The sequence below is a fragment of the Rhinolophus sinicus genome, linkage group LG14, assembly GCF_036562045.2.
Source record: "Rhinolophus sinicus isolate RSC01 linkage group LG14, ASM3656204v1, whole genome shotgun sequence".
In the NCBI taxonomy this organism is placed as follows: Eukaryota; Metazoa; Chordata; class Mammalia; order Chiroptera; family Rhinolophidae; genus Rhinolophus; species Rhinolophus sinicus.
This window is the reverse complement of record NC_133763.1, coordinates 35108449-35132573: the sequence shown is the minus strand read 5'-3', so window position 1 is coordinate 35132573 and position 24125 is coordinate 35108449. Positions and strand designations below refer to the sequence as shown.

Sequence of the window (24125 nt, the reverse complement as noted above, 5' to 3'; positions counted from 1 at the left end):
TACATGATAAATTCTGTGTTTGTAATTATGTAATCTTTTGTTAGGTACCCATTAAGTATATTGAAAAGAAAATGGATGGTTACTCTTGATTTTTCAGGAGTATGTTTAGGTCCTTATGTGTAAGGTCCTTATATTTAAGGACTTTATCCCATGCTTATAAGTTAGGCAATTTAGTTTATTATTTCTTTAAGCAAATATATAGTTTTAATCCAAATATATCATTTTAACCCTTTAGGTTTATTCCAGTTACAAAGCAAACAAAAATCTTCATGGTGCCATGTAATGATAATAAAACTTATACTCCTTGTGTGAATCCTGAGCTAAACCCTACAAACTATTATTGTCATCATCATTTTACAAATGAGATAACTAAGACTCAGAGAAGTTAAGTAATTTGTGTAAGGTCACAGAATCTAATAAGTTGTAGATTTTCCTTCCTTAAAATGTGTATACATTTTCTTGGCACCCTCTGTGTGTGTCAATGCATCTTAATTCAGATACTAAAATTTCATCTAAAATATTTGGTTCGTATTTAGAATTCATGAAATTCACAGTGTAAAAAGTAGATGCACATACCCAATTTGTTCCAAGTATATATAAAATTTTTTTAATAAGTACTAGTTTTGAAATTTAAATTGACTAAAATTTAAAATTCAGTCCCTTGGTCCCACTCGCCACATCTCAAATGCTCAGCAGCAACACTAACTAGTAGCTACCATATTGGACAACAGCTCTAGGATGTTTCATTTCTATTCAGTGCCTTAGAGAAGGGTGGACCATAGAGAAATCAATATCTCCCCACTTCTCTGACCCCCAGCTCCCGGCAACCACCACTCTACTCTCTGCTTCTATGAGTTTAACTATTTTAGGTTGTACATACAGGTGAGATCATGCAGTATTTATCTTTTTTGTCTCTGGCTTATTTCACTTCACATAATGTCCTTCGGTTCACCCATGTCACAAATGGCAGGATTTCCTTCTTTTTAAAGGCTGAATTATGTTCCAATGTGTATGTGTGTACACACAGATCTACTGTAGAGCAATACGACTATAGTTAACAATACTGTATCATATACTTGAAATTTGTAAGATGGTAGGTAGATCTTAATTGTTCTCACCCACGACACACATACAAAATGATAACTATAAGAGGTAACGGGCGTGAATTAGCTTGATTGTGGTGTTTACTTCACAATCTGTATGTATGTCAAAACATCAAGTTGAATACCTTAAGTATATACAGCTTTTATTTGCCATTTATACCTCAGTAAAGCTGGAAAAAGAGAGATGGGCCAATACTAATCAGAAAAGGAAGACAGTGTTTAGCTTCCATTAGTCAATTCTCTTTGTCAAGAGACAATGGGAATTTCTAAATTCTAGAGCTACCTTTACATACCCAAAGCAAAACTTGAAGATCTGAGTATTTTCTTATAAGCCAGTAATAGAGAAGCAGGATATAATGCAAGGGATGGTACTTTCAGCTTTGGGGAGGGGAGGCAGCATTTCTGGGCTGAGGAAGTAGGAGGGTTAGAGCAAAGGGCAGAAAGTGTGAACATTTGGGTGACCATGCTTAGGTTAGAAACTCTGAGAAGGAATTTAGACACCAGAGGGGGTGAAGAGAAAACAAAGAAGCTGGGGTTGTACCTTATTTCAGGCTTGAACTGAGAGAATTCAACGTCAGTGTGTCCCTGTGGCAGGTAGGACAGGTAGCAGAGAAGATAGGTATGATGGGAGCCAGAAGACCCTGCAACAGGGCCAGACAGGGCAGGCAGCCCACCTGGGCTGGAGGACAGATGTGCTGGAGATTCGGAGGGTCTGTATAGCGTGTGAGCCCAGAGGGACCAAGTCAGCATGGGGTCACAAAGGCATTAGCAGTGATTGTCAGTAGGGCCCCAGTGACCTAGAGGGAGAAGCACATGGCAGTGGAGTCCCGCAAAGAGAGAGGCTACTCTGTAGGACAGCCCTGTGGCTTTTCTGAGGTTGCCTCACCACCTCAGCCATGGGGTCTTACAGGCCTCAAACTGGACCCCAGTGTCCTTTTGCCAGAAAGGGAAGAGTGAGAAACAGAACAATTGAGCATTTATTCAACATTCCTTGCTCCCCCATTGCATTCCTATTCAGTGCCTGATGAGTGCTCAAGATAAGGTTTAGATCAGTTATGGAAAATAAAGTAGCTGCATGCTTTATAGAACCTAGATTGTAGTATAGAAAATTTATGACTTCAATATGCCACCGTTTACTGACGCTTCCCATCACAGCCCTGAAAGGTCTGAATTATGAGAATACAAATCTGTCAAGTACAAAGTCCATCCTCTTTGCACCATTGCATTACTTCGCATCACAATTCTGTTACGTTCACATTGATTTTTGGAAAATTTATGAATGTGGATAATTTATAAATTATGGATACAAGAAGAGTTTCAGGACTCGGCACAGCTGGCTTAATAAATGAACCTCTCCCCCAATTTTGTTCAATGTTTCTGTACTAATTTGCAAACAGCTCTCTCGTGTAGTGCTGTGAGGTTCTATCCTTGATGCTGTCTTGTTGTTATTGGTTATCTGGGTGGAGCTATCCAGAAGCTGGGAGAAAGAGAACTAATATGATAGATGCCAACATAAAAGTTCAAAGTGGTCTTGACAGGATGGAATGTTCTTTTGAAAACAATTAGAAATTTGATTTTTTGGACAATCCCAGAAGTCCAGGATTCAGGGAACTTGTTAGGGCATCAGTCCGTGTGAGGAAGTGATGAAGGACATAGTAGGTCACAGAATATGACCAACAGTGCTATGTGGTTATTGAAAAGAACAAAACAAAAACACAAGCAAACCTATTGCTTTTTTAGGGGGTACTAATTAAAATAGTCAAAACTTGAAAATCAGTTTTGAGCTAATCCAATCCTTACTTGATTAGGAAATATAGACCCATGAGTAAGACGACAGGGTACAATCCAGAAAAGTTATAACTGCACTTTGGGCTGGTCAAGGATGTGTGCACTGGTGGCCTTAATTAGGGGTTCTACATTTTGGGAGAAGGCGTAGAGTATGTCAAAAGCACTAGAGTGTCCAGATTGCTGAGGGATCTGGGTACCGGGATATTTCCATAGTGATGGGAGGAACTGAGGTAGCTTAATTTGTAGGGAAGGAGGGGCAAAAGATAAGAGAGTTCATGATAATCACCTGCAAATAAACGATTAGTGGATGTCTTTAGGCAAAGAACTTAAGAGGGTAAAAAAAAAAAAATGGCAAAACAGCATAAGGAAAAAGTTAAAAGAAGCATGCAAACAAGAGAAGGAACCGAGTTCTCCATATGCTGGGCCACAATGCTGCCATAAACCAAAGATCTCCACTCACCAAGCACTGCCCTCAGCATCAAGTTCCTGGAGCTTGTGTTCTCCAGCCTGGCCCTGACTTAACCCTGCGGTTACTGAGGGCTCACTGTGGGCCAAACTCTGTGCTAAGTACTTCACCTATATGATGTCATTTAATCCTTTTAATACTGTGAGGTAATGTTTTTACTATCATTTGCATTTTATACATACGGAGACCAAGGCTTAGACAGGGCGAAAAACTTGCCTAATTAAGTGTCAGAACTAGGACTCAAATCCAGATCTTATTGGTTCCAAAGTAGATGCTCTAACCATCCCCAGTCTTGAGGCTCTCACTAGGAAATTCCAGAACTTCCAGGTGGGTGTGAGGGTGAGAAGGAATGGGTAAGTCCCAAGGCTGCCAGTTACTTCCTCCAATGTCATTTTTACGAATCCCAGTGCATTCACTCATTCACACATTAAGCAGACGTTGATTGAATACAGTTTTCTTTTGACACCATTGACAAATTACCACAAACTTAGTGACAAACAATCCAAATTTGTTATTTTGGAGTTCCTGAGGTCTGAAGTCCAACATGGGTCTCACTGGGCTAAAATCAAGGTTCCGGCCCAGCTGCATCCCTTTGGGAAGCTCTCAGGGAGAATTTATTCCCTACCTTCTCCAGTTTTTAGAGGCTCTCTGAATTCTTTGGCTTGTGGCTCCCTCCTTCTACCTTCCAAGATAGCAGCATAGCATCTTCAACTCTCTGTCTGGTCACGGTTCCAGGGATGGTGCTCCACTTTTAAAGGCTCATGTGATTAAGTGGCATAGTCACAAGTTTTTAGGGTTAGAGCATGGGCATCTTTAGGGGGCTGGTAGTCTTCCTATGATAGGTGTACCAAGTACTGCCCAGGCAGCATGAGATAGACAAGGAGGAGAAAGACGAGAACAACTAAATACATAGACAAGACAATTTAAGATGCCAATATCCACTTAAAGATAACAAAAGAGTTCAAAAATTCCTCAGGCATATCATTCAAGCATTCATTCATTCATCCAGTAATCTCTGAAAGCCTGATATGGAAAAGTGTTATATGCATTTCAGGGAGAACAGTGAATGGACAAAGGATTCCATTCTAATGGAGTATTCTCTTTGAAAGATCAGGTAAACATATATACGTAGAAATGGAGTATGTGATTTTAGATAGTGACTAATGCTCTGAAGAAAATACTCCATACTCTCTCCCCTGTACCTTTGTATTTTTTATTTATTCATTCTTTTATTTAGTAAATCTATTCTATCGAGTGCTTACTGTGTGTCAGGCAGAGTGCTAACTAAGCACAGGATTTACAGTACAGAACCCAGATTTGTCTTGTCTATCTTCACTCTAATGAAGGAAACAAGTAAAATTAATTAAAACAATACACAGTGGTAAGTATTCTGAGGGGACAAAGCAGATGCTTGGAGAGCACACAGCAAGATTACATGGGACTAGGATACCTTTCCCTGCCACCACTTCCCCTTTACCAGGAACCCCGGTACTCATCCTTCTGGATCTAACATTCAAGGTATCCTCTTTGAAGAAACAGTTTCAGGTGTACAGTAAGTGCTTAACAAACACAAACTTTTTTTTTTTTTAATTTTTATGTATTTATATGATAGTATTGTTTTAAAATTGTACAGTGTTTGCTCAACTTACCTAGAGGATGGATGTTTATTTTCTTTTTTTGGTGTGGCTATTTATTTATTTATTTAAAATTTATCAGGGTGACAAATTGTTGGTAAAGTTACATAGATTTCAGGTGTTCAATTCTGTAATACATCATCTATATATCACATTGTGTGTTCACCACCCAGAGTCAATTCTCTTTCCATCACCATATATCGGATCCCTTTTACCCTCATCTCCCACTCCCCTCCCTCCTTACCCTCTGGTAACCACTAAACTATTGTCTGTGTTTATGAGTTTTTGTTTCTTCATTTGTTTGTCTTGTTTTTTTGTTGTTGTCAGTTTTATATACCGTATATCAGTGAAGTCATGTGGTTCTCGACTTTTTCTATCTGACTTATTTCACTCAGCGTAATATGGATGTTTATTTTCACAAATGAGTCATTTCACATTATTGAATAATATGGGCATTGTGATTACATTTTAGTAAAAACAAACAAGTAAGAAAACCCTTATATATGTGTGCCAATTATTGTATATATTTAGATAAACAAGGATTGAAGTATAGAAGAACATAATCCTGACTTTTAGCAAAAACCAAATGACCATCTTTGGCTTTCTGCATCTTTGTGCTAATAGATATTGGGGGAATGGATGAATGAGGACTGTTCATAATGGTTGAATGAGTGGGTGTGTAAGGTAGTGAGGATTAACTGACCCTGGAGGACTGCTCAAATCATACACCCTTCTGTTTGTGTTTTACTTTAGCTAAATTTTGACATCTGGTTAACCTAGATAGTTTCATAAGTGAATTAAAAACCAAGAGAGCATAACTAATCAATTCCTGTCCTGTATCCAACTTGCTTAATAGATTCTTAAGCCATAATTTCATCTTCTGTAAATTAGGAATAATAGACATTCTGGAAGGATAACACAATTATACTGGTCAAAAGGCATTTATAATGTACCAAAGAGTTGCTGAGTGTAAGTGAAAACTCTCTAATTTTTCTTTTGTGACATCCATGCCAACTGATTATGTGCCAGAAAAATCTGTGCATTATAAAGCGCTGCTATGATCCATTTTAAAGGCAAATGTATTTGAACAAGTGTTCTCCCATAACCCTTAAAACTCAATCTTCCTCTATTCTGGGTCTGTATATTAAGTGGGGATATGGTGGAGGAAGAGCCAAGTCCCAGGCTCTTCCTAATATAGGAGCTTTTTCATGCGTTTGCATAGTGGCCAGACTGTGTCTTTGGGCTCCTTATAAACAATGCTTGAGTCATTAGAATAATTTAGGAATGAACTCATCATTCAAAAGAAACTTCAAAGGATTGTAGCCCAAGATCGCAGATTTCTATAGGACCACACACATTGGACAAGGAAGGCTGGGCTTTGTCTGGGAGCCTTTGGAGATGAAGGGAAAGGCAAATGTTTTCCAGAGCCACATAGATGTTTCACACAGACTACACTTACACGGCTTTCTATCTCCCTAATAGTAGAGTATAGATGTAGCCTCACCCCGTGATATGATAGTACGATGGCCTTCTTCCTCTTACCTTTAATTTCGCCTCTCTCGCATTCGCTGATACTTGGCTTATGTCCGTTGGCCATTTCTCCAGGCAAGAAATCAATGAAGCCAGAAGAAAGGAAGACTGAGTTACCTAAGTGCTTTCCCCCTTTTTCATCTCCTTTCTCAACAGTGCCACCCCAATAGTCATGTTGTATATTCTCCATAATAAGCTTTATCTTGATTCAATTTTTCATCTGTACAATGAAGGCATCTGACATACATAATGATTTTGAGGATTTCATAAGATAATTAATGTAAAATGTTTAGAACATTGCCTTGAATAGTGATCACTCCTTAAATCATATCTATAAAGATGTTAGCTGTATTAATATCATTCAGTTATCAGTTCACATTTACTTTGTCTTAATAAGAATAGGATATCTTTAGAGTTCTGACAGATGTGAAGAAATGCAAAGGTAAGAAGTCATTATAGTTGTGTTAAAGAAAATCTCACAAGCAGCACAAGTTTCACTCCCTATTCATATGCACTAGTCAAGTAGAGAATTACTATAGTAGATGCAGCACTGGAAACCTGAAGTGATGCGATATCCTTGCCTTATTATTTGTGTGGGCAGAGCTCTTTAACACATCCTCTCAGAACTGCAGAAGCATCATTTTCTCTTTTTTATCTCTTCCTGTTTCCCTCTCATGTATACTTATCCTCCATAACTGAAATTATTCAGCTCTTCCCAGCACAGGCTTAGAACACAGAGACCCAGCTCTGAAGGTCACAGGTCCAAGATGGAAACAATCCAGCTTTTTTTTTTTTTTTTGTATGGAGTATTGGGATCTGGAATAGATTGCAGAAGGCTAGAACTTGGCTAGATCGAAGCTTTGTATCACACGGGCTGTTTAAATATTCATACAGCCTCTTCTGGCAGCTAACAGGACTGAAAACTTTGCCCAGGAAAACAATAACAACAATAGAGAAGATAATTTCTGATTTTCATAGTATTCTAAAATGGCTGCTATGAATTAGAAATATAAGCATTGATTTTGGTTTAATCTCTTAGGCAAATATATATATATTTTTCCAACTCAGGACACTGGCAAGTGGTTATATGCATCTTAAGTATTTTTCTGAGTATATTTTAAGTATAAGATACTTAACTGACATTAATACTGTAAAAATATATTGTATTGTTAAAGCCATTTATTTTATAATTACTTTACTAATGACTTGAAATAACAACTGACACATTCCCCTTGCAGTCAACTGATTTGCTTATATGGTAAAGCAGGATTTAAATAATAAGCAATTGAACTATTGAATAAATCAGATTAGGGGAAGGACTGAGTTATTTTTAAGCATAATGGTTACAATTTGAAGACATTTCATTCAATGTGATCAGTTGGCACTGTATGTTCTTCATTAGCATATGTGAAGATACCTAAAATTGTTTTGTTTTGTTTTGTTTTTGGCTGATATTTCCCCCTTTGCAATTAAGTTTTTTTGGTTGTCCTAATTCTAGTTGGTCAAATTTACTTTAATTTCACAACTTCAGATAGCAACATAAAAGCAAATGTTGGCACTGCATTGAACCTTAAATTCTTTCTTTAAAGTGATATCTACTTAGTAAAAGTCTACTCCATTTTTTATACCTATACTCACAAGTTCTGATTTTATCAAGTATGCATCCTTTCAATATGGCATATAAAAATGTAAATACTAAGAACACTTCTTTTATCAGTGTTCCCCTTCTAACAGTATTGATCTAAAATGGAAATTTATATAAAACAAGAATAGGTACATTAAAAGTTAAAAAAAAAGTCACTTGGAATGTCTGTGCTCTGTGTTCCAAAATGATTAATATATTACATAAGAATTAGCCATTAGTAAATATTAGGTAAGTAAAATTAAATAATCACTACTCTTAAATTTTTTTTTACAAATCTTCCTTCAAAAAAATTCATAAAATAGAGTTAATTATTGAACTGTATAGGCATATGTATGTCTGTGTGTGTGTGTGTATATATATATATATATATAGTGTATATCAAGGAAATGCCTTAATGAAAAGTCATGTTTTTATTTAATATTTCAGATGTACATTACCAACACGATCAAAGCCAAAGGAACAAGACTTGCTAAGCCTGTTCTGTGCTTGGGCTTAATGTGTTTGGCCTTTCTTACTGGACTAAACAGAGTAGCAGAATATCGAAATCATTGGTCAGATGTGATAGCAGGCTTTCTGGTTGGAATATCTATAGCAGTATTTCTGGTAAGTACAAATTTACTTAGATATCACTTAGTTAACTTGTATAACTACCTGTTGGAAAATACACGTGTGAATCACTGGGTTTGCCTAAATGTGACATATGAAATGATCACTCATTTCTTCCTCCTCCCTCATTTGTTTCACCTAAAGCCAGGTTTGAAGATGAAAAAAATGTAAATTCTACATGTACAAGGCTGAACAAAATATTTTTATATGAAATGGAACAGGGCTAAAAACATTCATTTCTCCATGGACAGTTTTTATGACTGGGTTGCTTGGATATTTTAAAAATTTCCTCATGGCACTTTGCATCCTGGAGTATCTAGATTACCCCAGAGTACTCTAGGGCTTCAGCACAGTACCCTCCAATAGCGACGTGTCACATCCACAGTGCTCACTAACAGGTAAACCTCACTCATTAGATGAACCAGTTCCCTTCAGTAACTAAAAATTCACGTGTTGCCAAGACAATACTGCCTCCAATCAGATTTTGCCAAGTAGTAAAGAGCATACATAGTCACTTTTAATGAAGTAAGAATGCCATCTCTACTCCGATTTTTAAAATCTCTTTGGGATGGGGATCCAAGATGCCAGAGTACATAAACATTGTGCTTGCCTCCTCCTGTGAAAATTACAGTCAAATTGTAGAACAGTTAACCTAGAGAACCATCTGAAGTCTAGCTGAACATAAGTTTTATAACTAAGGCTATAAAGAAGCCATAATGAGACTGGCAGGAGGGGTGGAGATGCAAACCAGCTGGCCTCACACCTGAATGTGGCAGTTAAGAAATGGGAGGAGTATCTTGGCCATGGAGGTCCCCCCCCCCCCAACTCCTGGAAAGAGCGAGGGACTGCAGCCCACACCAGGCTCTCCAGTCTGGAGTACCAGTGCCAGTTGGAGGAGCACCCACAACATCTGGCTTTGAAAATCAGTGGGATTCTGACCATCCAGGTGAGATGGTAGGCTGTGGGAAACCCAGACATTCTTTTAAAGGGACAGCACACTGACTGACTCACTCACAGCACTCACCCTGGGCTCTAGCAAAGGGAGTGACTCAGGAAGCATCAGAGACATACAGAGAGTGATTGAGTTGTGTGGCTGCAGGGTGAGGACTGGAGAGATGGTTGCCATTTTCCCTGTATAGGATCCTCCTCTCATGCAGCCTGCAGTGGGTGACATCTATCTTGTGTTGAGTCCTCCTCCACACAGTCAATCTGAATCTGCATTGGCCTGCTGAACTTTGCTAGCTCTACCCTGATGACTCCCTGGAACCCTGCCCCACACAATTTGTGCAACCCCAGAGGTGCTTTTGCAGCCAGTGGCCAGCCCCAGCTGTATTGCACTCATTCTTGGACAACTGTTGGGGTCCATGGGCCCCATGTGGGCAATGGTTGGCCTCATTGTGCTCTGAGACTTTTGCTGAGTAGCTCCAGGCTCAGCACTATCACCAAACCAGAATCTACATTAACCTGGTGAACACCACTCATCCCACCCTGGTGACTGCCGAGAACTGCCTCAACCAGCTTGCATACTGCACAAGGCTCTGTCAGTGGCTGAGCCTTATGGGAGCTGGCAGGTGTCAGCAGTCCTTGGGGTGCCCGGGGCTTTTTAAGAGCTACCACAGGCATGATACTGGTTGCAGCCATCCTTAGTTTCAGCATGGCCTCTCCCACACACCTCTGGATCCAGCACAGGCAGTGACTGACTATGGATCACTTTGTAGCTCCTACCAAGTAATCCCCGGCTAGTCACAGGTAGTAGCTGATCTGGGCCTGCGCAGAGGCCCCTCCCAAGAGGCCCCAGAACCAACATTCCTGCAAATCAGCTTCAGACTACAACAGAGCACCACCCAATTAGGCCTACAAGCAGCACATCCAAAGGATGGTCTCAGCAGACATTTGAGCCCTCTGGGGCAAATCCTGCTCCTTGGGGTAAGCAGCAGAATATACATTCTTTTCAAGTGCACATGGGATATTTTCAAAGGTAGGCCACATGTTGGGCCACAAAATAAGTCTCAATAAATTTAAAAGATTGAAGTCATATCAAGCATCTTATCTGTCCACAATTGTATGAAACTAGAAGTCAATTGCAAGGAAAAAAAAAAAAAAGAAACACCTGAAAAGCGCACAAACACATGTAGATCAAATGACATGTTACTAAATAATGAATAAGTCAACAATGAGATCAAGGAAGAAATCAAAAGATACCTTGAGACAAATGAAAATGAAAATACAATGACACAGCATCTATGGGACACAGCAAAAGCAGTTCTAAGAGGGAAATTCATAGCAATCCAGGCCTACATCAAGAAATAAGAAAAAAGTCAAATAAACAATCTAACCTTACACTTAACTAGAAAAAGAACAGCAAACAAAGCCCAGAGTAGAAGGAAGGAAATAATAAAAATCAGAGTGGAAGTAAACAAAATAGTCTTAAAAAACAATACCAAAATTAATGAGTTGGTTCTTTGAAAAGGTAAACAAAGTTGATAATTATTTAAACAGACTCATCAGGAAAAAAAAAAGAGAGGACCCTAATGAATAAAATCAGAAATGAAAGAGAAGTGACAACTGACACCACAGAAATAAAAAAAAGGACTATAAGAAAATATTGTGAACAAATATATGCCAACAAATTGGACAATCTGGAAGAAATGGATAAATTCCTAGAAACATACAATCTTACCAGATTGCATCAAGAAGCAGCATAAAATCTGAACCAACCAATTACAACTAATGAAATAGAATTAAAAGACTCCCAACAAACAAGTCCTGGACAAGATAGCTTTACAGGTGAGTTTTACCAAACATTCAAAGAATTAACAGTTATCCTTCTCAAATTATTTCAGAAAATTCAAGAGGAAAAGATCCCAAGCTCATTTCATGAGGCCACCACTACCCTGATTCCAAAACCAGACAAAGACATTACAAAAAAAATAAGATTATAAGCTGATATCATTGATAAACATAGATGCAAAAATCCTTAACAAAATATTAGCAAACCAAATTCAGCAATAAATTAAAAAGAGCATACAACATCATCAGGTAGGATTTATTCCTGGGACTCAAGGTTGGTTCAATATCCGCAAATCATGATAAACCACATAAACAAAATGAAAGATAAAAATCATAAGATCATATAAAGAGATGCGGAAAAAGCGTTTGACAAAAGTCAGCATCAATTTATGATAAAAACCCTCAGCAAAATGGGTATAGAGGGAACATACTTCAACAAAATAAAGGCCATATATGACAACCTTATAGCTAACGTCATACTCAACAGAGAAAAGCTAAAAGTGTTCTTATGATCAGGGACAAGACAAGGATGCCCACTTTCACCACTTCAATTCAACATAGTATTGGAAGTCCCAGCCAAAGTAATCAAAGAAACAAACAAACAAACAAATAAATAAAAGTCACTCAGATTGGATAGGAAGAAGTAAAACTGTCATTATTTGCAGGTGACATGATACTATAGAGAGAAAACCTTAAAGGTTTTACAAAAAAACTATTAGAACTGATAAATGAATTCAATAAAGTAGCAGCATACAAAACTAATATTCAGAAATTGGTTGCATTTTTATACACCAATAATGAACTGTCAGAAAGGGAAATTAAGAAAACAATCACATTTATAAATGCATCAAAAAATACTGGGGGTTCCAAAAAAATGTATACAAGTCAACACTTTGGTCAACATTGCTCAAGCAGTAGTTCATCATAACCAGAAGTATCTGGACACTGATGGTAACCACTTTGAGCACCTCTTGTAATTGCAGAAGTCAAACATGACTTATATTCATCTTTTGTTATTGGTATATATTGAGTATTACAATTTTAATTGTTTTTTCCTTTCTTAAAATGTGTATACATTTTTTTGGCACTCTCTGTATACCTAGGAATAAATTTAACCAAGGAGGTAAAAGACCTGTACACATATTAATAAAAGTATTCTATAAGACACTGAAAAAAAAAACCTGAAAAAGATACAAATAAATGGAAGCTATACCATGCTCATGCATAAGAAAAATTAACATTGTTAAAATATCCATACTACCCCAAACAATGTATAGATTCAATGCCATCCCTATCAAAATACCAGTGGCATTTTTCACCAAACTAGAACAAAGAATCTTACAATGTATATGGAATCACAAAAGATCCCACATAGCTACAGCAATCTTCAGGAAGAAGAACAAAGTTGGAGGTATCACACTACCTGATATCAAACTATACTACGAGGTCATAATAATCAAAACAGCATGATACTGGAATAAAAATTGACACACAGGTCAATGGAACAGAACAGAGAGCCTAGAAGTAAACCCACATCTATATGGTCATTTAATCTGTGACAAAGAAGGCAAGAATATACAGAGGGGTAAAGACAGTCCATTCAATAAACAGTGTTGAGAAAACTGAACAGGTACTTGTGAAAAAAAGTAACTGGACCATCTTTTTGCGCCATATACAACAATAAACTTAAAATGTGTAAAGACTTAGATGTAGGTGGTGTGATAAACTATGGTGAATGTTGAGATTTAAAAAAATTATTACAGTAAAAGACACATTGCCATTAATCCCCCTCAAAATATGCCCCCTTATTTCAAACACACATCATTCTTGCCATTTTCTGAAGCAGTTCTGGAAGTCATCTTTCGTGATGGTCTTTAGTTGCAATATCCTTGATCGATTCAAAACATTTACTTTTCACGGTCATTTTGACTTTGGGGAAGAGTCAAAAGTTGCACGGTACCAGATCCAGTGAATAAGATGGATAAGGACATACCGTTATGTTTTTATTTGACAGAAATAGCTATGCCAGGAGTGATGTGTGACATGGAACCTTTCTGTTGTGATCACAAAATATGGTGAATACTGCTGCCGAGTGCCATCCAATGGAAAGGCAGGGATCTTCAATATGGGAAGCAGTATGTCGAACCTTAGTAACATTGTGTTACAAGTTTCAACTTGTTTAGTGAAATTATTCAGGTGTGAGCTACAGTTGAGAGGAGGTGTGTTTTAAAGTGTGCCATAAATCATCCTCCATCATGACAATGCTCTGTGTCATACATCGCTTCAGGTATATGGCAATTTTTGTCAAATAAAAACTTTACAATGTGTCCTCATCCATCTTGTTCACTGGATCTGGCACCATATGATTTCTGGCTCTTCCCCAAAGTCAGAATGATTCAGGACATTGATGCAGCTACGACAGCGCAACTAAAGACACTGACAAAAGAGGACTTTCAGAATTGCTTCAGAAAGTAGCAAGAATGATGGGATAAATGTGTACGAAGTGAGGGGGGTATTTTGAGGGAGATTAATGGCAATATGTCTTTTACTGTAATTATTTTTTTAATTTAAACATTCACTGTATTGTTTGATCACACCTCATAAGACCCCAAACCATAAAACTCCTAGAAGAAAACACAGGTAGTAAACTCTCTGAAATTGCTCTTAGTAACTCTTTTTTGGACACGTCATCTCAGGCAAGGTAATCAAGAGAAGAAATAAATAAATGGGACTACATCAAACTAAAAAGTATTTGCACAGCAAAGGAAACCACCAACAAAACCACAAAGATAGCCTACTGAATGGGAGAAGATATTTGCCAGTGATACATCAGATAAGAGGTTAATGTCCAAAATTTATAAAGAACTCATACAACTTAAAGCCAAAAAATAATCCAATTTAAAAATGGACAGAGGACCTGAATAGACATTTATCCAAAGAGGACAAATACAGATGGCCAATAGACATATGAAAAATGCTCAACATCACTAATCATCAGAGAAATTCAAGTTAAAACCACTATGAGATAATAACTATGTAGTGCCAGGTGAGTACTAGACTAATCAGAGGGATCACTTCTTATATTATATAAATATCTAACCACTATGCTGTACACCTGAAATAAATATAAAATAATATTGAATGTCAACTGTAATTGAAAAAATGAAAAAGAGATGGAAAAAGTGAAGGGGAATAAAAGGTTCAAATTTCCAGCTATAAAATAAATAAGCCATGAGAATGTAATGTACAGCATAGAGAATATAGTCAATAATATTGTGATAACATGGTAGGGTGTCAGATGGTTGCTGGACTTATCATGGTGATCACTTCTTTAGGTATATAAATGTTGAATAACTCTGATGTACACCTGAAACTAATATAACATTGTATGTTAGGTATATTTTAATAAAAATCTTTTTAACAACCACAATGAGATATCAGCTCACACCTGTCAGAATCGCCATCATCCATAAATCAACCATCAAGTGTTGGCAAGGATGTGGAGGAAAGAGAACCATCATGTACTGTTGGTGGGGTTGCAAATTGGTGCAGCCACTATGGAAAATGGATTGGATGATCATCAAAAAATTAAAAATAGAACTGCCTTATGACCCAACAGTTCCACTTCTGGGAATTTATCTGAAGAAATCCAAAACACGAATTTGAGAAGGTATATGCACCCCTGTGTTCACTGCAGCACTATTTACAATTGCCATGACATGAGAGCAACCCAAGTGCCCATCAACAGACAATTGGATAAAGAAAATGTGGTACATATATACAATGGAATATTACTTGGCCATAAAAAAGAATGATATCTTGCCATTTGCAACAACATGGATGAACCTAGACTGTATTATGCTAAGTGAAATAAGTCAGACTGAGAAACACCAATACCATATGATCTGTTATATGTGGAATTTAAAGAACAAAGTAAAAGAACAACAAAATAGAAACAGACTCATAGATACAGAGAATAAACTGATGATTGGGAGGCAGGTTGGGTAACTGGGTGAAAAAGGCGAAGGGATTAAGAAATACAAATTGGTAGTTACAAAATAGTCACAGTGATGTAAAAAAGTACAGCGTAGGGAATATAGTCAATAATGTTGCAACAACTATGTACAGTGCGGGTAGGTATTAGACTGATGGGGGGATCACTGCATAAATTATATAAATGTCTAACCACTGTACTGTACACGTGAAACTAATATAAAATAATATTCAATGTCAACTGTAACTGAAATTTTTTAAAAAACAAGACAAGAAGAAAAGGAGAAGGAGGAAAAAATGAAATAGTTCTAACTGGCTTCAGAATTCCTCCTATAAAACACCAATGCCAGAATACACTCAATTATCAGTTTCAGGAGGAATATTTCACAACTCAAAATTCAATGCCCAGTTATTCCTGTTGTAAATATATTTACAAAATGAAAACGTTTTTAAATAAAAATAATAATAAAAAATAAAATCTTCTTGGAAGATTTCGATAGGTTTTGGTTGTTGGAAAATATATTTTAACTGGGTTTTAGAATTAGTTGGTCCATTACAAGTATGGGTATATAACATTTTACCCAGGTGAAAAAAATGTATAGACTATAAATCAAAATATATTTTTGCATTGACATATTGTAAGACACACTTTAGTTCCTTTATGATTACATTTAAATTGCTTCTCACAGGAAAGTTTCCTTCCTCAGCCTCCTCTCACTAGTTAATACCCAGTAAATAAAACCTTATATGAACTTTTCAGCTGCTAAAGATTTGAGCATAGTTCATGTGCCAGGCATTTCAAATAGGTTATTCTTCTAAGACCTCCTGTGCTAACGTGGTGACTATGCTCTCATCCCTGCTGTATGCGCTGTGCTGCTTTTCTTCCTGATGTCACTCCTTCTGATTCCCAAGATCCTCGGATGACTTAGGCCCACTCCCACCTCTCTCTCAGAAATATCCCACAGCCTCCTGAAAACGGGGACCCAGGCTTGGACCAAAACCTTGTCCTTGTTGTTACTCACCACAGTTGAAACAGGTTAACGTTTAACAAAACGAAACAAAAACCACCTTACACTAATCCTGAGAAATAATCATGGGCGAGGCAGAGAGAATGCCAAAAGTCAAAATCTCAAAGCAGTAGTGGCAGATGTAACTTCTTTCAGCTCTATTGGTCCAGAGCATCTTCTCTAGTGTCTCATCGGGTTCCTGCCCATCTTCCTCTGGCTGCTGTCATCTTTCCTTTGCTTCCTGTGAACATCCTGGCACTGTGCGCGGCCAAATCTAGAACCCTCACGTCTTCCCAGTCACTTCCCCATCTGAGAACCTGGTGGTGAATGATGACTTGGATCCCCCTTGGGCTCAAGACCGTTCTACTAGTAGCACATATTCAGAATATTTTGTAACAGCCCTTCAAACATGCCCTCGAACCCAGGAAAATGACCTTTTGAAAAAGTCATGGGAAAGTAATGCTTTAACTTTTTAATAACTAAATGAGCATTTATGCATTCATTCACAACCATTTATGAGTGTGAATGCCTACAGGTGCCAGGCACTGTGCCAAGGCTGGGGATGCAAGAAGGCTCAGATAAACATGACCTGTCTCTGGCAGGAGGTACAGTCTGGCTCAGGGTCAGACAGTAATACAGTAGTCAGGTTATTTCCCCAGACATTGCCTCCCTTTATTACTTCATAAAATAAACATTTACTGAGCCCCTACCATCATCCAGGCATGATGCTTGGTGCTGGGAATAAACACATGGAAAAGATACATTCCACATACTGAAATAGATCATAGTCAGATGAAACAACTAAAGGGTGTTCCTGGACCCAGTTCGGGTGTGTGTGTAGTGGGAGTGCTTCTTCACACCAACAAGCAATTCTCAGGCACCAGCAGCATGTCCAAGACTTCAGCTGAATTCTGACACTATCTCACATCAGAGTCCCACAAAACTGCCCCCCTACACTTCAGACACCAGTCTCAAGCCCAGTTATCACTTTGCTTATGACCAACCAGTCATATATTGGAGGTTCCGATGACTCCCTCCTTGGACTTCAGACTCCAGTTGAAAGTCTGTGTTGTTACCTGTACTTATGATTGACTGACTATGAATCAAAAGTCTCCACCACACTCTCCTTAGGTTTAATTAATTTGCTAGAATGACTCATAGAACTCAGGAAAACCTGTTTACTCACTAGATTACCAGTTTATTGTAAAAGGAACTCAGGAACTGCCAGAAGGAAGAGATGTAATAGGGCAAATTATGGGGGAAGGGGTGGGGAGCTTCCGTGTCCTCTCCAGAAACACCACTGTCCCTGCCTCTCCCCATGTTCACTAACCCCTCTTTGAGCCCTCTCCTTTGGGTTTTCATAGAGCTTTCATTCCATAGGCATGACTACTAAATCATTGGCCATTGGCGGCCTGTTCATTCTCCAGCCCTTCTCTCCTCCAGCAGGTCTGGAGGTGGGACCGAAAGTTCCAACCCTCCAATCACATGGTTGCTTCTCCTGGCAACCAGCCCTTGTCCTTAGGTCCAAATTCACCTTATTAACATAACAAGAAACACCTTTACTGCACTCTTTAGAGGAAATTTCAAGGGTTTTGGGAGCGATGTGCCAGAAAGAGGGATGAAGACCAAATATATATGAGGAATATATTTTGATCATTGAAATCACCAAATATACCTTTCTTGTAAATCACAGTATTGCAACAAGATAGACACAAAGGGTTTTATAGAGGGTTAAGTGTAATGATAAGTGTTATATAAACTCAAGAGATCAACTCTCCTGGGATTAGGGGCAAATCAGAGAGTGCAGGTGACATATAAACTTGAAAAGTTTTACAGCAGGTAGGTCTAGGTCTGGGCATAAGGACTGAGGAGCAAAGAGCACAGTGCACAGAAGCAACACAAAATGCTCCATAAAATAAACATGTGTGGAGCCCCTACTGTATTCTAAGCCCAGGGCACAGCATGTGTATGAAGGAGCCTAGTGTCCTGGAATGGTACCTGTCATCCAGCACGAGTGACAAGGAAGGGAATGGAAAAGCACACGGGGAATATCGTGAATGCCTTGTATGTGATGAGAATTATCTGGGCCTTTGTTTTAAAATGTAGATGATTTCGGAGCCACTGTCAGGGTTCACCTGGGTTGAAACAGAAAAACAGCCTGGTTCGATCCCAGCTTCTTGATGTACTCAGTTTTTGCCATTAAGCAATTTGCCTAACCGTTCTGAGCCTCTTTAAATGAGGCGAATAATAACCCCCTTTGTGGGGAGCCATGGTTTCTTGCAACCCTGAACCTTGCAGACTGGCTCGGTTTCTGCCCCCATAACATTGTCTCTGCCTTATCTGAGAGGCGCCTAACGGCTGCTGAGGAATGTGGTGGAAACGGCCAGTTCCCGGACACAGAAGACTAAGGGCTTTCTGGACAATTGGTAGGTTCTGTCTCCTTGAGATATTTACTTTTGTGAGTTTCAGTGACCTTGTATCTTCTATGTCAAAGTAAAAGATTTATAAAGAAAAAGAAAAATAAAAGAAAAAGAAAAGTAAAAGAAAAATAAAAAAGGGGGAGATGTGGGGAGCCATGGTTTCTTGCAACCCTGAACCTTGCAGACTGGCCGTTTCCACCACACTCCTCAGCAGCCGTTAGGCGCCTCTCAGATAAGACAGAGACAATGTTATGGGGGCAGAAACCGAGCCAGTCTGCGAGGTTCAGGGTTGCAAGAAACCATGGCTCCCCACACCCCTTAAAGGATTATTATAAGGACTTATAAAGGTTAAAGGAAATATATAGTGTATGTTCAGTGAATGGCCACATGGATGATTGACATTAATCCCATAAATGATAATTTGTTTCCTTTCAGTCCCTTTCACTTTATGGTAAGATTTGTGTTTGGAAACTATGTTTGCTGGAAAATAAAACTCCAGGTGAGGATGGAGGAGACAAGTTACGCAAAACCCGGGAAACAAGGCACAAATTGGGCCTCAGTGGGCACAGAGAGAAGGAAGGATGTCGGGAAGGAAGGAAGTAGAGATGATGGAGGGGGAGAGGGAGCAATCTCTGATGATTCCTGGGTTTCTCATTTAGGCAACGAAGTAGCACATTTATTTTGAGCAGTGACTACAGCCCTGGCTTGCAATATCCTGGGATGTTTCCAATTATCTTGCAGTGTGTTCAGAACGCTAAAATTGTTCTGAACTGAAACAAAGACCAGCCTACTGCAAGCGTCTGTCTCCATGAAAGGCATCCACAGCCCGAGGTCGCCCAGAACCAGCATCTGGTGTTTGCCTTTGACTCATTCTCCTGGTTGACTTCCCACACTTGGTAACTCATCTAGTCCCCGTTCATTTCCACTACAAAAATATTTCTTCCATGTCTTATTTCTTTGCCGTTCTGACTATAACCTTTCCATTTTAGATCAGTGCTTCTTCCGTCTATTATGTCTATAGGTTCTTAGCTGCCTCCTTTAGACTGTCCTCCAAATACCTCCCATTCTGCTTCTATACACATTATAACATAATTCATTGCTAATAACACAATGAAACAAAAACCCCAAAACCACTTTCCAGATGTATTAAATCCATACACTTCCATTTGACTTCTGGTATCCTCAGTAATCTGACTGTACTCTTCCTAGCCATTTTTTTTCTCTCTCTCTTTACAGCGAAAATCAGGTAGTTAAAATCCAGTCAGTGTTCTTTTTCTCACAAACAGATTGTCCAATGTACACATTTACTTCAGTGGGAAAGCCCATTCCGCTGTGTATGATATGTCAGGGAGCAAGACGGGGGTTCCAGGAGTTAGACAAACCTAGATTTGAATCTTTCTTTTGCCACATGTTGGCTGTGTGACCTTGAACAAGTCACTTAGCCCCTCATTATTCCAAAAATAATGAGACCTTCCCTGAACTGTATTTAAAATGGCTCTCTCTCTCTGAGGACACCTTTCCTCATTTCCTATTCACTTTTCTCCAAAGCATGTTTCCACTTTTAATATACCACATATAAAATTTTTGTTTTTTCTAAATGTTTTTGTTATGAAATCCACTAGAATGTGATAAGCTATTCATGGACAAGATTTTGCTTTGTATTATCTGTACCCAGTATTGGGTCTGGTACATAAGAGGTTCTCAGGAAATATTAGATGGATGCATAGATGTATGAATGGATGAGAAACTGTTTTATTTACTTCCAGAGCTCTTTTGAGGGTTAAGTGAAATCACATACGTAATAAGTGCAGTCGAGTATGTAGTGCAGAGAGGGCTCTGGGTATCACTGTCCTCACCTTTGACAACTGTATCACATCCTTTATGCACTTGACATTTTTCTCAGATAAGTTCCAACTTTTCCAGGAAGTGTCCCTGATTACATGGTTCTCTCATTTTTTCTGAATTTCCACTGCACTCAAAGTTTGTCCTATTAAATCTAACAAGGAATTATATTCTTGTTTATCACTATCACTCCATGTGCATTTTCATTAAAGTTAGAGAACAGAATCCCTATACTTAGGAAAATACAAAACAAAGACTAGTTGAACGATAGTTGTTTGATGTTATTTTATACAAATGCATTTCTTAAAGCACTTCCAAAAACGGTGCGTATTACAGAGTCAGGCAGAGTAGTTTAAGTTTGCTAAGCCACAACAATAATAGCTTGTCATGTTATAGTAGGTAATATAATAATAACAATAAGAGTTATTTAAATTTTACTTAAAAACTAGAGAATAACCAAGATCTAATTGACCTTTGAAAATGTTCAGTAATGAGCCTTACTAAAGAAGACTTTCCAGTGGAGCATTTGTGAAAATATACAATGTAACTGTGTAATTATATAGTAAGCATTTAAAAAAATGAATGTTATTTTTTAACTGCAAGTGAGTTCTATATTTTGATTTGATAATAGAATATAAAATGCAGAAAAAGAAGGCCAAGAATATCTTACCTACTAGTTAATATAAGCAAATAATAGTAATTTTCCTGTGTTGTTTAATTCACTATTTCTTAAAGTATGATCCTCCTGCATCAGAAGCTTCTAGAATGCATTTTTAAAGTGCCAACTCCTAGGCCTCATCCTTCATCAATCAAATTATAATCTTTAGGGGATGGTTTAGGAATGTGCATTTTTAACAGTATCAGAACTTTATTTGTATGCACTCTAGTGTATGAGAACCTCTGGTTTAGTTCAAATTCTATTACTTACGGGATGTAATCAACTGAAACAAGGGTCAATTCCCTTTTTGTAAAAGGTCTTCTATTTCAGTAGTAGCCCCAGTGAGCTATTGTTGAAAGGCCAAGTATATATGAGATACAATATGAGACAATAAACTCGGTTAATTAAAAGGATGCTGCTGAATTAGAGAGTGCCAGTTGTAGAAGGTTTATTATGAATGTAATGATCTTAAAACAATGGGAAATAATTAGCATTGAAATTAAGTTGTGGATTAGCCACATTAGGGAAAGGTTAGTTTGCTATGAAGTTTTATAAGGTAATGATGTTATTTTTGGATTGATTTGAGCATTGACTATAACCTAATTTAATGAAAATTTTGGAATAATAAAATTGTCATTATTAACTAAGCTACATATTAACTGATGAATTTTCTTGAACACATTTGCATTGGAGTAACTATTTTAAATTTATACAAGATAAATCTGGATGTAAAGTTATACACATTTAATATTTTAGTAATTTTAATACTTTGTTGCTATGATTAGATTTATTAAGCTACTCAAAAGGGTCATCGTCATAAAGATGCTTTCAAACTGTAATTTTGTTTTCTGAAATCTTAGGTCGTGTGTGTGGTAAATAATTTCAAAGGACGACAATCAGAAAATGAGCACATACACATGGATGATCTGGCGCAGATGCCAATGATCAGCATTCCTCGAGTAGAAAGTCCTTTGGAAAAGGTAACATCTGTACAGGTGATGCATAATTTAAATTCTAAAATGTAATTGTTACCTAGAGCAAAGGAATAATTATTCCTGAGAGTATTTGCACAGCCATTTTCGATTTACTGAAACAAGCTCAGAGTCTAACGTGGTATTTCACAAGAATTTAGTCACTGAAGACATTGTCTTAGAAAAAGGTAGATCAAGCTTATCATAAAAGATTTATTTGAATCCCTCATGCTAAAAGCTGAGTACCTGTATATGGGGTATATTCTGTACTTTGCCGTAGCTTCTAGAAGAGGCATGCTGTGCATAGGAAAAACAGTAAGATAGCTTTGCTTGAGCATATGTGCTTTTTTTTCATAAAATATGTTCCATTTCTTCCATGCTCCACTTACAGTTGACCCGTGAATAAGACACGTCCACTTATATGCGGATTTTAAAAAAATAAATACTATAAGTGTATTTTCTCTTCCTAATGATTTTCTTAATAACGTTTTCTTTTCTCTAGCTTACTTTAAGAATATAGCATATAATATATATAACACAAAATATGTGTTACTTGACTGTTTATGTTATCAATAATTATGTTCGGCCCCGTTCATGTCCACATTTGATCAATATCTTAGATGAAGAGTTCAATTACATGCTAATCGGGTTTAGATGGTGTGAATCTGTGAGGGATAATTTACATTTCGATGAAAGAATAAAAATTCTTGAGAGATTACAATGAACAATTAACCAGAAATAATTTAAAAAGTGCTTTGTATTTGTATAAAAAAAAATTCATGTAGGGTAGGATACATCTTGGTGAACTGTAAAAACAAAAATGGCTCAGAGAGTGTAGTAGGCAACCATTCAGTATGTGTGAACAACAGGATACGGCTGCCGAGAGTTAATATGATCTTAAGTCCTGCTTAGGGAGAATGATATCCTGAATGAGAGGAATGGTCATTTGCTCTGCCCAGACCAACTTGGAAAACTTTGTACTGCCCCTGCCAACAGAGTTTTAAGGTGGATGTTGATAAAATAGAATAGTCGGCACTCAATAAATATTTGTTAAAGGAGCAAATAACTGTCCAAGATGATGACTGAACTCAAAGTCATGGATTATGAGAAACTATGGAACGAACAACAAATGGTTAGTCTAGAGGAGAAGAAAACTCATGGAAGAAGCGATGACTTTCCACAAACATCTGAAGGACTGTTGTATGGCAGAGGGATGCGATTTGTTCTGCCGGGCCTCAGATCACAATTAGGGTGAAAGAAAAGAAAGTGTAAGAAGATAAATAATGTCTGGACAGAAGTAAAAACTTTCTGAACATGGAATGACTGCCTTAAGAGGAATGAAATTTCCTTTTACTATAGAGTTTATAGTAAAAGAATTATTAATGATACAGTAGAGAGAATTCAAGCATTCCGGTGAGGATAGAGATACTAGATGATGTGATGATGATGATGATGATAACTACTGTTTAATGATCATTCAGTGTGTTCAAGTAGCACACTGATTGCTTATATAAATTCCACAAAAATACTTCTATGCTTCACAAGTAAAATTTCATTTCTTAGAAAAGTTTTCAAAGCTGGGTATCATTATAGTGGCAAAAACTGCTAATAGTCCACCAGTATCCCTTATCCACTTCTTCCGTTTAGCAACTGAATCCCCAGTCCAATGTTA

At 37.7% G+C, this 24125-nt stretch overlaps 1 protein-coding gene across 4 annotated transcripts in view; it reads left to right on the top strand.

Annotated features, from left to right (window-relative positions):
* Window positions 1–24125, top strand: part of PLPPR5 (phospholipid phosphatase related 5) — a 112268-nt gene that overhangs the window by 60927 nt on the left and 27216 nt on the right. For 2 of the 4 annotated variants that reach the window (XM_019747040.2, XM_019747043.2), the window contains exons 4-5: window positions 8593–8769; window positions 22343–22462. In XM_019747040.2, the coding sequence (XP_019602599.1) occupies window positions 8593–8769; window positions 22343–22462 (297 nt within the window). Of the gene's footprint in view, window positions 1–8592; window positions 8770–22342; window positions 22478–24125 lie in introns of all 4 variants that reach the window. The other 2 variants (XM_019747039.2, XM_019747041.2) reach the window with 1 other exon arrangement.